The sequence below is a fragment of the Haematobia irritans genome, chromosome 4 (genome assembly GCF_050003625.1).
Source record: "Haematobia irritans isolate KBUSLIRL chromosome 4, ASM5000362v1, whole genome shotgun sequence".
In the NCBI taxonomy this organism is placed as follows: Eukaryota; Metazoa; Arthropoda; class Insecta; order Diptera; family Muscidae; genus Haematobia; species Haematobia irritans.
In genome coordinates this window covers 210,744,942-210,762,668 of record NC_134400.1, presented here as the reverse complement: position 1 = coordinate 210,762,668, position 17,727 = coordinate 210,744,942, and the positions used below count along the sequence as shown (strand labels likewise).

The 17,727-nt window shown below is 35.1% G+C and overlaps 2 protein-coding genes across 2 annotated transcripts in view; one reads left to right on the top strand and one right to left on the bottom strand.

The window, feature by feature from the left end:
• Nucleotides 1–1,703, top strand: part of Cpr66D (Cuticular protein 66D) — a 38,490-nt gene extending 36,787 nt beyond the window's left edge. The window contains exon 4 of the mRNA XM_075306066.1: nt 1,002–1,703. Within this exon, the coding sequence (XP_075162181.1) occupies nt 1,002–1,328 (327 nt within the window). The 3' untranslated portion in view covers nt 1,329–1,703. The remainder of the gene's footprint in view (nt 1–1,001) is intronic.
• Nucleotides 1,625–9,718, bottom strand: LOC142235970 (uncharacterized). The gene is made up of 4 exons (XM_075307221.1): nt 8,532–9,718; nt 3,284–3,404; nt 2,945–3,205; nt 1,625–2,017 (listed from the first exon to the last, which is right to left on the bottom strand). Exons 1-3 carry the CDS (start codon nt 9,716–9,718, stop codon nt 3,137–3,139), a joined length of 1,377 nt encoding a protein of 458 aa, XP_075163336.1. The 3' UTR covers nt 1,625–2,017; nt 2,945–3,136.
• Nucleotides 9,719–17,727: the final 8,009 nt, after the last annotated feature.

The window sequence follows — 17,727 nt, the reverse complement described above, 5'->3', positions numbered from 1 at the left end:
TTTAAGAAATATTCAATTAAAAATTTAATTGATTCAACAAATTTTTTAATTGAAACAAAAATCAATCACAAAAATAATAGTATCAATTAATTTTTTAATTGGATCAATTAATTTTTTAATTGACTGTCAATTAATTTTTTAATTGATATTATCATTTCTGTGATTGAAGACATTTCAATTAAAAAATTTATTGGATCAATTAATTTCGTGATTGAATCAGAAAAAAATTTTTTTGTGTGCACGACCCAGAATATATAAACTTTATGGGGTCTTAGAGCAATATTTCGATGTGTTACAAACGGAATGACAAAGTTAATATACCACCATCCTATGGTGGAGGGTATAAAAATATATTGTTTACTTAAGTAACTGTTATAATTTGGATTTTTAAACATTGCTTTGTATGTGAATAATCCATTAATATGTCGCGAAACAAGTATTAAAATTCGACAACTGATATCTGTATCCTAGTTTTAATTGTATTAATGCTAGATTTAAAGGTATATAGGTCCCTAAAAGGTCTTTATTTTAAAGAGGCCTCATCTTTGACTGAGAATCAATATTAACATCCTTAAGAGAAGGTCAAATCTTTGGACCTAAGTAATCTTTTTTGAGTTTACCTTCCACCGTATTAAAAGTAAATAAGCTTATTTGGGAGATTTTGACAGTACATTAAGGATTTCCTAAAATAAAGAAAATTTTAGGAAGATAACTTTAAATCTAGGCTTTTAGAGAACTGTATCCTAAATTTAAGCAAAGATTATTAACTTTATTTCAAATTAGTTTATACTTATTTCGGCCTGAGATCTTTTGAATACAAATTATTTTAATTAAAATTTATTTATTTTAAAGAAATTTGCCCTTACTATCAAATACTTTCGTATTAAATCAACTTAGGGAATAACATAGAAAATTGGAATTTGATTTGTAAAGACGAATATTTATTTGCATAAAAGTGTTTTTAATATCCTGTTTTGTTTTTTCTTTATTTTCTCTTCCAGCAAAACTCATCATATCAATTTGGTTTCGATGTCAAGGATGACGAATTCACCAACTATCAAAATCGCAAAGAAGTCCGCGATGGTGGTGTCATAAAAGGCAGTTACTCAGTGGTCGATTCCGATGGTTTCATACGTACTGTTAAATATACAGCCGATCCCAAAGAGGGTTTCAAAGCCGAAGTTATTCGTGAGCCCACAGATATTGTTGTGAAAATTCCCACACCTCCACCACCACAACACCAGGGCCTACTACGTAGTCATGCCCAGGCTGTCAAAGCCCAGGACTATAATTTAAAGCAACAATATCAGCCACAATATCAACATTAGATGGATTATCATTAGCAGGAATTTTAGAGGGAGAGATTGTGGCAGAGGAGCTCAAGCCTGTGACGGGGAAGGTGTTCCTAAAACGTATACTCGTTTTGTTTGTAATTTCCATTTTATTTCATCATGGTATCATTAATTTATTAGAAGAAGTTTTTTGTGAGTCCTTCATAAAAGTTCGCATTTTGCCAATGTGATACTTCGAATTTATTTAGTTTTCATTCATTTTTATTTTATTTGCCTAGGCGCTCTTATACTTAAGGATAAGAGAAAATGCAACGATCTTATTCATAACTATGTTTTTGTTTTTTTAATTTTTGTAAACATTTTCAAATACTCCAACATTTTATAATAAAAAGAAATTTTCACACAACAATATCCTTAAGGTATTTTGAATTTTGCATGAATCCTTTGAGATGTAGCCTTTGCCTTTGGTGGTAATCAGTAGCAATGACATAAGCATAACTTTGGGAGGATAATTCTTATGTGGTGGACGAGATTCATTTTTTCGACCGGTCAAACCGGTTACTCTTTGCCATGCTGATCATCTATCAGTGGGAAAATCTTCATCATGTATGAAATGTCATTGTTGGCCTTCTGAAAGCATTTACCATCATCGAAGTATCCTTTTGCAATGTCCTTGCATACATTAAATGAATTAAACTCAGATCGCCCAAGATGTCATTGTCTCTCTGGGAAAAAAGGGTTAGATGAAGATGACCTTAAATTAAAACCGGTTCTGGACATTCATCTTAAAGGACGAATGTCTTGAAATACACACACACACATTTACATGTTTAGAAGGGAGGTAAAAGGATATTTCAACCTAAAGAATCATCACTCCTAGGTATATTTGTATCGATTAAGTTTTTCTTTTTCGTTTTTAACAATTCAATAATTATGCTCAACTCAGCTTAGCGAGTGGCCTCAAGGGTCAGTATAAGAAAAAGGACACTCACTCACTACTGCCCTTTCAGATGGCCAAAGCCCAGCTGTTCCAAAATTGGAAATTAACCTAAGGATAAATTCAAATTGAAATGGTCATTATTGGGATATTTTCGAAATTAGACACAGACACAAACCCATATGCAAATGAGTTCCAAATGATGATCCGCGTTGTGGCAGTGTCCTAGACAATCCCATCAAAGATTCAGAGAATAACAAACACACCCCTATTTACATGTCTAACTGCATCATCTTAAAGATAGTCTCGATGGTGATGGCTTGCAAGCAACCCTTTTTTTTACTTCCATTACAAGAGCAATGAATTCGTTAAGGAATTATATACCACTAGAATAGTTCCCCAGGACATTATCATATCCTTGGCCATCACTTGTAAAAGGGTCATTACAAAACTGGTTTTTGTAAGATAATCAAAAAATATAAGGAACATAGCCAGCCAGACAGACAGACATACAGCTAGGTTAGATAGTCCATAATGTAACATTTAAAGTTGGACGTAGAAAATGACCTTTTAAGGGACCTTGGGAGGGAGGGAGGAAGAATAAGAAACTGGACTGACCAGTTTTTAACGTGAGAAAATTTTTAGGCTTGAAAACCAAAGAGCAATCAACCCCCCTCTCTTTTTTAAAAAAACTTAAGATTTAATCCATACTTACAGAGGATCACCAAGAATTCGTTCATTCTACCCCAACTCCTTTGCAATATGCAAATTTTCCTTTGAGATCCATAAACAAAGGATAATGCAATTTTGAATTTTGACTTGACTTTTTTTTTATATTTAAATAAATACTGCAAAAATTTGTTTAGTCACGTTTTCTGAGAGATGGCCGTTGTTTCTTCTTTTCTTTTTAAAGTTTTCCCAAAGCCATATTCCATGAGTGTTGAGAATAACCACCTTTATTATCCATCCATAGAATCTGGGAAATACATTTAAGGATTTGCATTTTTTGCCAATTCAAAGAAAAAATATAAACATAATTTTCTGTAACACTTACCTCACCTTTGTAACGGTTCCCCTCATTTCGAGATTCAAAACGCTTTTCAAACAAATGCGGTGTGAGTTGAACATGCCCAAATTTTGCCTGATGAGATTTGGGGTAATTTAGGAAAATGTCACTGCAAGAAAATTAATAAATTATGAAAATTGGGGTTAGGGTTAGATACTTTTTTTTACTTTCGTACGCACTAGAATTGCATGTCTTAACAAACTTTTCATTGAAGGAGTTTGGCTTTAAAGCTAGTTAGTGTTTCGTTTTTAAAATTAGTTAGTATTTGGGAATTTTAAGTGGTGGCTTAGGAAGGACCTGAATAAATTTTAAGGAACGCAATTTAAGGTAAATATTATGTTCAATTTTCAGGCTAAAATCCAGTTTATTCTCACGGTTACGTTTTTTAGTCAAAAAATTTAGAAATATTAAATGTTTTGCAACAAATACATGGGACATTTTCCATCCACAATTGATAAAAATCTAATCGTCATATTATACATTTTTGGACTTTTAATTTAGTGTTTTGGTGAAAAAGAAACGAACATAGTACTCACCGTAACACAGTATTAACCCTTCCACTGCCGAAATAAAACTAATATTTAACAATTAAAAGTGTCTTCGTCTTTTATACCCTCCACCATAGGGTGGGGGCATATTAACTTTGTCATTCCGTTTGTACACGCAGAGAAGAAACATGATTGTCACAATCATATTCGAAGAGCAAAATAATATGATAGCAGCTATTTTTGCGGCGACCATGTAACATTTTAACCTGCAACCATGTTGGCTCAGTGAATATGGTTCTAAGAAAAATACAATTGTCCTCGTCTAAAATGTTATTATATTGATAAAAAAGAAATTTGTTTCTATTAAAAGACAATGGTCACGATCCAAAATGTTATGTTATTCGTCAAAATGTTTTTCTTCTAGTTAAAAGAACATGGTCACAACCTAAAATGTTTTGATTTTTATGAAAAAACTTTTTTCGTCGTCGAAAAAAGGACGCCACTTGAGAAAAGAAAACACTAAATCAACTTTATTTATTTGTTTTTATTTATTTATAAACTAATTCATTGTTTATTTGTATTTATAATGTCGTGCAAGCAAACATCACATATTTTTACACACTCTAGTTTGGTTCAATTTCAACAATAAGTAATCATTCCATATTTACTTCGTGCCCATCAAACGTACAAACGCAGACATCATGTGACTGCAAATAAAAATAAATTATATCATATATCATAATGCAGAACAAAAACCAGGTACATTCTTTTCAATTACACTTTCCTTTTTTGTATTCACATAAAACCACGTGCCATTTCTGAATAAATAAATTAACACAAAACACAATAATTCCGTATTCTCCGTCCATTCCAAGAAACAATCAACACACGACTGACGCGCAAAATGAAAATCGTGTGTACCTGCTCAATGTTTTTATAAAATTCTTGTCGCTGCAAAAATATTAAAAAAATAAATGGTCACGAAAACAATGTACATGGTCTTTATGGCCATGTAATGGTTGTAGACATGTCTATACGTAAACTATAAAAATACTTTTTTCTCTGCAAAAAAGTAAAAAAAATTGAATGGTCAGGTACATGATTTTCCTGACCATATAATGGTGTCAAATTCTATCATTTAAATAATAGAACATGTTTGCGGCATTTGAGAACCATTTAAATGCTTATTGCCAACATATATTTTTCTCCGCTCGAAAATTACTTTTACAAAGACAAAATACATGGTTTTCGCGACAATTACATACTCTAAATAAGCATTAAATGGATGCGGCAACCATGTCCAAACATCTTTTTTCTGTGCGTGTAACACATCGAAATATTGCTCTAAGACCCCATAAAGTATATATATTCTGGGTCGTGGTGAAATTCTGAGTCGATCTAAGCATGTCCGTCCGTCCGTCTGTTGAAATCACGCTAACTTCCGAACGAAAGAAGCACAAGTAGTTGTTATTGATGTAAGTCGGATGGTATTGCAAATGGGCCATATCGGTCCACTTTTACGTATAGCCCCCATATAAAGGGACCCCTCAGATTTGGATGGTGAAGCGTCTAACAGAGGCATATTTCATCCGATCTGGCTGAAATTTGGTACATGGTGTTAGTATATGATCTCTAACAACTATGCAAAAATTTGTCTACATCGGTCAATAATTATATATAGCCCCCATATAAACCGATCCCCCGATTTGGCTTACGAAGCCTCTAAGAGAAGCAAATGTCATCCCATCCGGCTGAAATTTGGTACATGGTGTTAGCATATGGTCTCTAACAACCATGCAAAAATTGGTCCACATCGGTTCATAATTATATATAGCCCCCATATAAACCGATCCCCAGGTTTGGCTTGCGAAGCCTCAAAGAGAAGCAAATTTCATCCGATCCGGCTGAAATTTGGTACATGATGTTGGTACATGGTCTCCAATAACCATGCAAAAATAGGTTGACATCGGTCCATAATTATATATAGCCCCCATATAAACAGATCCCCAGATTTGGCTTGCGAAGCCTCAAAGAGAAGCAAATTTCATCTGATCCGGCTGAAATTTGGTACATGATGTTGGTACATGGTCTCCAATAACCATGCAACAATTGGTTGACATCGGTCCATAATTATATATAGCTCCCATATAAACCGATCCCCAGATTTGGCTTGCGAAGCCTCAAAGAGAAGCAAATTTCATCCGATCCGGCTGAAATTTGGTACATGATGTTGGTACATGGTCTCCAATAACCATGCAGAAATTGGTTGACATCGGTCCATAATTATATATAGCCCCCATATAAACCGATCCCCAGATTTGGCTTGCGAAGCCTCTAAGTGAAGCAAATTTCATCCGATCTTGCTGAAATTTGGTACATGGTGTTGGTATATGGTCTCTAACAACCATGCAAAAATTGATTCACATCGGTCCATAATTATATATAGCCCCCATATAAATCGTTCTCCAGATTTGACCTCCGGACCCTTTTGGAGGAGCAAGATTCATCCGATCCAGTTCAAATTTGTAACGTGGTGTTAGTATATGGCCGCTAACAACCATACCAAAATTGGTCCATATCGGTCTGTAGTTATATATAGCCGATCTACAATCACACAAAAATTGGTCCATATCGGTCCATAATCATGGTTGCCACTCGAGCCAAAAATAATCTACCAAAATTTTATTTCTATAGAAAATTTTTTCAAAATTTTATTTCTATAGAAAATGTTGTCAACATTTTATTTCTATAGAAAATGTTGTCAAAATTTTATTTCTATAGAATATTTTGTCAAAATTTTATTTCTATAAAAAATTTTGTCAAAATTTTATTTCTATAAAAAATTTTGTTCAAATTTATTTCTATATAAAATTTTGTCAAAATTGTATTTCTAAAGAAAATTTTGTCAAAATTTTATTTCTATAAAAATTTTTTTGAAAATTTTATTTCTATAGAAAATTTTGTTAAAATTTTATTTCTATAGAAAATTTTGTCAACATTTTATGTCTATAAATAGAAAATTTTGTCAAACTGAATTATATACGTATTTGATCGATCTTTTTTGATTTAATATATATGGACTTACATACAATTTAGAAGACGGTGTTAGGAGGTTTTAAGATACCTTGCCGTCGGCAAGCGTTACCGCAACTTAAGTAATTCGATTGTGGATGGCAGTGTTTAGAAGAAGTTTCTACGCAATCCGTGGTGGAGGGTACATAAGCTTCGGCCTGGCTGAACTTACGGCCGTATATACTTGTTTTTACTTGTCTTGATTAGTTCTATACCTATATAAATTAGGTTAGGTTAATCTATATAAGTTTGTTCTGAGAACTTGATTCTTCACGCAGAGAAGGAATATGATCACCTCAAACATGTTTCAAGAGCAAAATGTTATTTTTGTATGCTGACCATGTAACATGTTTGTCACTAAAATGTTATTTTTTCGTCAAATATAACCTGCTGGCCGAAATCAGATACATGATTTCCGAGGAAATAACATGGTTGCGAAAACCATGTTACATGGTCACCACCCAAAAATAACATTTTGCGCTTAAAACATGTTTGAGGTGATCATATTCCTTCTCTGGGTGTTGAATTGCGACTAAGTGGCCTTGCGAAAATAAGCGCTATTTGGCCTATTATATCTATCGAAGTGTGAGAAAAAATACAAAAAACTACGGAAAATACAGGTCTTGTATGAATTTCCATTTCCCAGATATATAGTAGAAAAATAGTCTCAAAATTTTGTATTTTTCGTTTATTGTTAAAGGTTTATAAAAATGCATTTTAGTGCTCACTATTTGGAAAATATGCATAGCTTTTTTATCTTAAAGCCTCTACTTTAGAATAACATCGAGAAATAAGTCGAAACTAAGTGGGGAAATAGAGTTTGTTGTACTTTTTGGAATGTCCTGTTAAGTGGACATCGGTAGTCAAAGCGTCAAAGACGAGTTTCTTAAAAAATGAACAAATTTAATTTTTTAAAAAAAGTTCATTGTGATTGCTTTAAACCATTTTCCTTTAAATTTAGGACACATATTTTTGAAGTTGACGTTACTCCGGTAAAGTGAAGCGAATTTTCCTTAAAAGTTTTCTTCTGTCGCATAAATAATTTCCTTAAAAGCAACTAAAAAAGATTAGAGGCAGTCATTGCAACGTATGTCATAAATCCGGATTTATTTGCTGTTAAAGGCAGTACTTTATGAAGGTGTGTACTATGTTCAGTTTTCGAGTTGAAAATCATTTTATTTTCGCGATTACTTTTCCTGAAATAATCAAAATTATAAATGAAAACAGACATATTCCTATAAAGACTAGCCGAAACATAGAGGAACAAGAAATTGACCGTCAATTGAGTTAATCTATCTGCTTTATATTGTACTGTTTTAATAAAGTAACCGCGAAAATTTCAACGCGGAAAGCGAACATTTACCTCAACAAAGGAAAATTTCGTTCCGAACGAAAGTATTTTTTTTCGGGTGTAGTTGTAATTGTTCCACTACTCTAGCAAAAATGATCTAATTACCTATCAATGATCTAACTAAAAAAAATTGATTTTTATGTCAACTACTAGCACATATACACTTCATAATTATTTCCTAGTTAACCTCAAAATTCCATTACCATAATTTTTACCGTAACCATTTACACAATAGAGAACATCCATTACAAAGTGTAAAAGTCAATATTGACGATAACAATTCAATAGATATACCCTTCATATTGTGTGTCACACATAAACTCACTGTAAGTATCGTATTTCATGCTTCTCTTGGGTTGATTCTTCTGATGAGGGTGCCTCCGTCTCCGTCTCCGTTGATGTGGATGATGATGATGATGCTGTTTTTGTGGTCCCAATCACAGTCACAGCATCACCCCTATAACCATTATTCGCATCATCTTTGGGATCGTTTTCACCATTAGATCCTTTTTTCGTATGGACATTCTTGTTATTGTTATCCTCATGCTCAATTAATTTATCAACAGATATTTGACTTAGATTTCTTTGTTTTCTCTTGGGTAAAGAAGGTGTGGGTAAATATTTTGCTTCGTTTTTATGTAGAATTGACTGATTGTACTGAACAATGGGTGAGGATGATGGTGACCCTATTAGAGGATGATCTGTGGTAATAATGGTGTTATTATCATTGCTTCGATGATATACCTCGTGATTTAATAGTGCAGTGTGAACAGGTTTGAAGTCATTTCCCTGTAAATTTGAATAATTTTGATGAGTTATCCTTAGAGGATTTTTGGGTGATTGCCGATGATAGATTTTTTGGTTCAATATTGCGGTGCGAATTGGTTCGAAGTTGTTTTGATAGTCATTTGAATAAATTTTCTGTGAATTGTTGTGAGCATCTGAGAGCGATCTTTTAGGTTGATAAATTCGAGATGATGTTGTGAGTGCTTCAATTTTGCTGGGGTTACTAGTGGAGAGTTGATCTTCTATTTGAAAATTTCCATTTCCATTATGGTTATTGATAATTGGAAGAGATTGAAATTGACTGAGAATGTCGGATATGGATCCAGGTTTATAAAAATTATTTCCACTTAGATTTTGTGGCAAGAAGCCTCCTGTTTCGAAACGAGGTTCATTCTTTTTAATTGATGGTGGAGAAGTGAAGTTTTCTAATCTATGACTGGATACAGTTGTATTATGATTATTTGATTTATAGACAATCACTTTAGTTTTGGGCTCACTTGTCGGGTTTTTAAACGTATTTTTGTTAGATTTTTCAATTTTCAAAATTTGACTTTTACCATTTTTTGCTCCACTACTATTCTTAGTAGTATTTTCTTCTGGATATACCTTTGTTATTATCTTTTTATTTGTAGAAACTTTTCTATTATTTGGTTCTGTTTCAATATTTTTTGTATAATATCGTCCATCGTTATAGAAATTCGGTGTAAAACTTTCACAAATTTCCATTATTAATAAAATGTTGAATATAACAAAAATAGACATTATTACTTGTTGTTGTAAAATCAAATGTGATATTGAACTTCAAATACTTGTTCAACATGCATTGGTCTTTCTTTTATAGAAATCATTGAGACGGAAGTTGACGCATTTGCCCAATAGCAATATCAGTGAAATGTGAAGTTGTGGTTAATGGTTGATTGGCCATAATCTTTTGTTTCTATATCACATTAATATAGAAAAACAACTAAGGAAAGTCTAAAGTTGGACGGCGCCGACTATATTATATCCTTCACCACTACGTATACCAACATTTTTGATACCATCTTAACACCTTCATATTTGTTAGGAGCTAGGATAGGTTAGGTTAAAGTGGCAGCCCGATTAAGATTCAGGCTCACTTAGGCTATTCAGTTCATTGTGATACCACATTAACTAAAAGTACCTATTACATATGGGCAATTCTAGTTTTAACCGCTGAACCTTCTCGATTATTTTCTTCTGTTGAACCAACTAGATTGTTCCAAAAACATTAGCAGACTGCTTAAGTTAACGTTTTGCAGATCCGCCAGTAATCTGAAGCTATATGCCCCTAAAATTTGCTTACGCCTTACACAAAATGCAGGACACTCACACAAGAGGTGTTTTATTGATTCCTTTTCCTCCGCATCATAACAGCTCATACAATAGTCATTATACTTCGCACCAATAGTTTTTGCAAAATCGCCTATCAGGCAGCGACTCGTTATAGCAGATATTAGGAGTGATATCTGGCGTCTCGAGAACACTAGCATATCTAGTGTGCGATTTAAGTTTAAATGGGGCCATATTTGCTTGGTGTCGTTACAACTCTTGCAATTCTCCCATCGAATATTTGCCATCATGACAGCCTTCTCACGCAGTAAGAGCTTGCAGGTAGCCAGAGCCATACCAACAGATTCTAGTTCCCCTGGAATATGTAAGATAGTTCCTAGCCTTGCTAGCTCATCTGCTCCCCGGTATGTTCCTATGGCCAGGCACCCATATTAGGTGAATATTGTGCTGCTCAGCCATCTCATTGAGAGATTTGCGGCAGTCGATGGCCGTTTTCGAGTTGAGGAACACAGAGTCCAAGGATTTTATTGCAGATTGACTGTCTGAGTATATATTAATGCCAATATTGCTTGGAGCATTACTTCTCAGCCAATTCACCACTTCTCTTATTGCTAATATTTCAGCCTGAAAAACACTACAGTGATCAGGTAATCTTTTCGGTATTCGAAGTTCCAGATCTTTAGAATATACTCCGAAACCCACTTGTCCATCCAATTTGGAGCCATAATTGTAGAAATCTATATATCTTTTATTCCCCGGGGTCCGTGTACACCACGCCTCACTGTTGGAAATTAGAGTCTCAAACTTTTTGTCGAAAAGTGGTCTCGCCAAAGTGTAATCCACTACGTTAGGCACATCTGGCATTATTTTGAGGACCGAACTGCGACCGCAACCTTTTTCCGACCACAGCCATACCTCGCTCAACCGCACAGCCGTTGTTGCTGCTGACTGTTTGGCCAAAATGTCTAAAGGCAATAGATGCAGTATGACATTAAGGGAATCTGTTCCTGTCTTGCTGAATGCACCTGAGATACACAAACACGCCATACGCTGAACTTTGTCTAAACTTATCGGCTGGTGAAGTGCCGGCCACCAGACTACAACACCATATAGCACTATAGGTCTAACCACTGCCGTGTATAGCCAACGCACAATCTTTGGTTTTAGTCCCCACTTTTTCCCTATTGCCTTTTTGCACGAGTATAAAGTTACCGTTGCTTTCCTCGTCCTTTCTTCAATATTAAGCTTAAAGTTCAGCTTCCTGTCCAAAATAACGCCAAGGTATTTTGCACACTCACTAAAGGGAATTTCAATACCCCCTAAGGAAATGAGCCTAACCGTGGGAGTTTTGCGATCCTTGCAGTACATGACTAGTTCTGTCTTTGCAGGATTTACCCCAAGACCATTATCTTTCGCCCATTTCTCAGTCATCCGGAGGGCTCTCTGTATAATATCTCTAATTGTTGATGGGAATTTTCCCCTGACTGCTAGCGCCACATCATCTGCGTATGCCACCACTTGAATCCTTTCTTTTTCTAGGTAAACCAGAAGGTCGTTTATAGCAACATTCCAAAGAAGAGGTGATAGAACTCCTCCTTGAGGAGTGCCTCTGTTCACATACCTTTGTATGTTTGCTCGTCCTAGTGTGGCTGAAATGCGTCTCTTCCTTAGAAGTTCGTCTAACAGCCTAAGTATACCTGGATCAACATTCAGGGTTGTCAGTCCATTTAATATCGAGCTCGGATGGACGTTATTGAACGCCCCTTCGATGTCTAGAAACGCCACGATTGTGTATTCTTTGACAGATAGTGAGCTTTCAATAAAGCTGACTAGTTCATGTAGTGCGGTCTCAGTAGACCTGCCCTTCGAGTATGCATGCTGTCGTTTCGAGAACAAACTTGAATCGATGCTAGTTCTAAGATAGATATCTATCATCCTCTCCAGAGTCTTAAGTAGGAATGATGATAAGCTGATTGGTCGGAAATCCTTCGCATTCGAGTGAGAGGCTTTTCCCGCTTTAGGTATGAAAACGACTTTTGATTCCCTCCACTTTCCTGGAATATATGCTAAGTTGATACATCCTATATATATCGCCGACAACCAGGGGGTAATTCTGTCAGCTTGTTAGGAGCTATATAAAGGTTTATATTCCCATATACAAATATTTAAATATGAACCGATTTGGACAAAATTTTTAAACTTTCACAAAATGTCTAGACCCAAATTTTAAATTTGTTAATGACCGAGACGGACCAATATTGGATATATTTAAATTATATCGAAATCTGAACCGATTTTCACCAAATTTGGTATGCATATTTATAATGTTAATTCTACCTCCGGTGAAAAATTTCACGTCACTCGGAGTAAAATTGTGGCCTCTGGAGCCATAGGAGTGTGAAACGGGCGGAAGCTATATCTAAGTCTGAACCGATTTCAACTAAATTTGGTGTTCATATTTACAATGTTAATTCTACTCCCTGTGCCAAATTTTACGTAACTCGGGGTAAAACTTTGGCCTCTGGGGCCATGTGAGTGTAAATCGGGCGAATGCTATATATGGGAGCTTTATCTAAATCTGAACCGATTTCAACCAAATTTGATGTGCATATTTACAATGTTATTCTACTCCCTGTGCCAAATTTTACGTAACTCGGGGTAAAACGATGGCCCCAGGGGCCATGCTATATAGGGGAGCTATATTTAAATCTGAACCAAATTTGGTATGCATATTTATAATATTAATTATACTCCCTGTGCAAAATTTCAAATCGGAACATCGGAAAATTGGAACAAAAGACTGGCCTCTGCGGCCATAGGAGTGTAAATCGGGCGAAAGCTATATATGATAGCTATATCTAAATCTGAACCGTTTTTACTGATATTCTGCAAAATTTACGAGACTCACAAAATATTCGATTATACGAAATTGGAAGAAGATCGGTTGATAAATATGTCATTTATGACAAGATCGGTTATAAATATATATGACAGCTATATCTAAATCTGAACCGATTTTTCCAAAATCAATAGGAATCGTCTTTGAGCCGTTGAAGGACGCTGTCCCAAATTTGGGGACGATCGGACTTAAACTGCGAGCTTGACTTTGCACTAGAGGTGTGCACGTGACACGAAATTGTCGTGACTCACGAAAATTTTCGTGACTCACGCGTGAGTCGTGAGTCACGCTCATGGCAACGGCGTGAGTGTGCGTGAGCGTGATTAACAAACCAAAATGTCGTGCGTGAGCGTGAGTCACGAAAATATTATCTTCGTGAGTGTGCGTGAGTAAAGATTTACGCTCACGAAAATAATCCTGCTCACCAACATAAAACGCTTAAGAGTTAAATTCATTTACAATTTTAGTGACACCTGGGATGTTAAGAGTGTAATAACGCTCTCGATTTTAATAATGCTCATGTTTTCAGACGCGTCGCTAAGGTAAATTACTCAAAAAATTGTTCGTGAGTCACGACATTTTTCGTGAGTCACGATATTTTTCGTGAGTCACGGTATTTTTCGTGAGTCACGACATTTTCGTGCGTGAATACAAATTTTCTTTTCGTGAGTGTGCGTGAGCGTGAGTCCTACCAAACAATATCGTGCGTGAGTAAGATTTTTCCGTCGTGAGGGTGCGTGAGCGTGAGTAAAATATTACTCACGTGCACACCTCTACTTTGCACACAAAAATACATCAACAGACAGACAGACAGACGGACAGACGGACTCAGAATTTAATTCTAAGCCTATCGGTAGAATGGGTCTATGACTACTCCTTCTCGGTGTTACATACAAATGCACAAACTTGTTATACCCTGTACCACAGGGTATAAAAATATGATTTAAAATTGTTTGGTAGTGTAAGTAGGGCGTTGGTTATATGAAATTTGCAGGAAGAGCAAATTTCATCCGATCCAATTGAAATTTCCTCTCTAATAATTATGCAAAAATTAATTCATATCGGTCCATAATTACATAAAGTTCCATATAAACCGATCCCCAAACTTTACTTCCTGAGCTTCTTGGAGAAACTAATTTTTTCCGATCCAGTTGAAATAAACACATTGACCTACTATAGACAAATCTCTTTGCCTATTTTTAGGCGGCACAATTTTACGCTTGGAATCCCTAGGGAACGACAAAAAGTATTAACTATTACAATATTGGACTCATGAGATTGATACGTTAATGCATACAAGTGTAGAAGGTATGGCATTTAGTAATATAACAAAAAAGACGCACACAAGCCTTATTGCTTGAAAAACACAATTTAGCTATTTAGGAAGATGCTACTCCTGATACCAACACAATAGTTGAATTTAATTTATTTAATTTGGTTTCTCGTCATTTTATTCTGCGACATTTAAATGGCCTCACTGTAGTTGGATTATTACTTAGTACAGCTATTTTATTTTTATAGATCATCCATTCGTTCATTTTATGGCATTCACATTAAAAAATGAACACTAAGGGATTATTTCACAATTATTGCCTGCAATTTGAATGACCCTAATTATTTCTTCTTCTATTTCCCAACTCATTTACATATGCACAAGGAAAACGGAACATAAATGTCCTAGACATACTAGCTACCCATGATCTACAAACAGATGAGACCATCATCATTCAAAGGATTAAAGGTAAACAAATGGGGTGGTTGGCTTCATTTGTCTAACATTGTCCTTTAAGATGAAGCACGAACATCAATGTTCTCACGTTAAAAGTGGTCAGTCCGGTTTTCATTCCTGAAAGGGTCATTTGTTTTTGGTTGTCTTCGACGTCCAAAAATATTTTATAGCCTGTCTGTTGTTGTTGGTGCTTCTTTTCGTCCTTTGGTTGATCATTAGAACCAGTTGTGTAATGACCTTTGCAAGTGACATTGACGATCGACAAAAAGGATGTCTTCGAAGCAGTTGAATGGAATAGATTGTGGCATTTAAGTTTATGTTCCTTGGGGTTTACAACTTACATGGGGTAGAAATGGTTGAGAGGTTTTTGTTGTAAATGGACATTTGGACTTTTGATATTTAAAAATATCCAATATGGAAGTACAGCCGTTTGATTTTGAAATGTATTTGGTAGAAGTTTCAAATAAAGGCAATCATTATAGAAAACTCTTCCAAATTAAAAAAAAATTTAAATTTTTGTTTATAAAAAATTTGGTTAAATTTTTGTTTTTTCAGAATGTTTCGTCGAAATTTTGTTTTTATATAAAAACAACATCGACTTTTTGTTAGCAAATAATGTCGAATTTTATGTCGAAATTGTATTTTTCTAAAGAATTTTGACAAAATTGTATTTTTATAAAAAATTTGACGAAGATTTCGTCAAAACTTTTTATACCCTAAACCACATAGTGGTCGGGGTATAATAACTTTGATCTGCCAAAAAATGTGCCTACCAGATATATTGAAATATTTTAGATTATTTATTTATTTAGATTTTAGACCATAAAATATATACCGATCGACTCAGAATCACCTCCTGAGTCGATCTAGCGCTTCGTGTCCGTCCATGTATTTGTTGTTCGCAGGACACATTAATTGAGCGAAATCAACTATAGCTACAAGTATATATAAAATCTGACATTTCTGCTCAGATTGTGACAAAAATCCCATAAAAATTTACCCCTTAATGTTCTTATATATGGAAATGCGGTTTATCTCTCAAGTCTATGCCAATATTACCCCACAAATGCTTATGTTTACTAATTCAGTAGGGGTGGTTTAGGGTATGATTTAGTCGGCCCCGCCGGACTTTTTACTTTACTTACTTGTTTTTATCGGAAATTGCGTCAAAATTTGATTTTTAAAGAAAATCGAATTGTTGTTTTTAATGAAATTTTATGCTGAAATTTTGTTTTATAATAAATTTTAATTTTCTAGAAAATTTTGCGGCTGATCATCCACTTGCATTCCTGCCTGAATTGTTCCATATTCCCTAGTAATGCCCTTAAAGTCATTCGCTTATTCACCCAGAGAAGGAATATGATCACCTCAAGGATAGGTTAGGTTTTGTGGCAGCCCGATATATCAGGCTCACTTAGACTATTCAGTCCATTGTGATACCACAGTGGTGAACTTCTCTCTTATCACTGAGTGATGCCCGATTCCATGTTAAGCCCAATGACGAGGGACCTCCTTTTTATAGCCGAGTCCGAACGGCGTTCCACATTGCAGTGAAACCAATTAGAGAACCCATTAGAGAATCCTCAGAAATGTCACCAGCATTACTGAGGTGAGATAATCCACCGCTGAAAAACTTTTTGGTGTTCGGTCGTAGCAGGAATCGAACCCACGACCTTGTGTATGCAAGGCGGGCATGCTAACCATTGCACCACGGTGGCTCCCGATCACCTCAAACACGTTTCATGAGCAAAATGTTATTTTTGGATGGTGACCATGTAACATGTTCGCTGCAACCATGTTATTTTATCGGAAATTATGTATCTATTTTCGGAAAGCATGTTATGTTTGGGAAGAAAACAACATTTTTGCGACAAACATGTTACATGGTCATCGTCCAAAAATAACATTTTGCTCTTGAAACATGTTTGAGGTGATTATATTCCTTCTCTGGGTGTTCGTAACTATATTTGTTCATATTGGCCTTGAAACCGAGAAGAACAAGTGTGATTAGTTTTGAAATCTTGGCCGTGGAAAATAATTATTGCCTCTGATATTCCCCTCAATTTAAAAAAACAACCAACCCTTAAGATACTTCCTTGCAACATTCCCATCCAGTACATTACATCAAAATCACTTTTTCACCAATCACTTGTAAGTGAGAAGGTCATTACAAACTGGTTTTAATACCCAACTAAGGACACAGTCATCTTAGGATTTGTCTGGAAATATCTGTGGACTTCGGAGACAATTAAGAGTGACCCTTTAAAGGATGAAATCAAAATATAAAAACTGGACTGACCACTTTTAACGTGAGAATTTTCACAGTTATCTTCTTAGGGTCTTAGAGAACAGGACAAAGTAGTTTAGGTAAAGGTAAAAGGAGAAACAAGGGATTCAACCACCACCCAATTTAGTTTAATCCTTTGAATAATGTGCAATGTTTGTATAGTAGAAGTGCTGGTCATGCTACAATCCGAATTTCATATAAATTCGAGAATCAACATGAAAGGGAAGATAGATAGGTGATGGGTTCAAACCCGATTACGACGACACTATAGAAGAAATATCAACGGTAGTCATTTATGATGAAGATAACAAACATGATATTTGTGCCTAGCATACAAAGGGTCGTGGGTTCAAATACAAACGAATCGAACTTTCAAAAATAGAAAAATCCAAATTCATTTGAATTCGAGCGCCTTCCTTTCTTTCGAATGAGTTTTCGTTCGATATACAGGGACGGAGCATTACACATAAATATTTTTTTTTAAAGAAAATTTTTTTGATTTGCGGGAG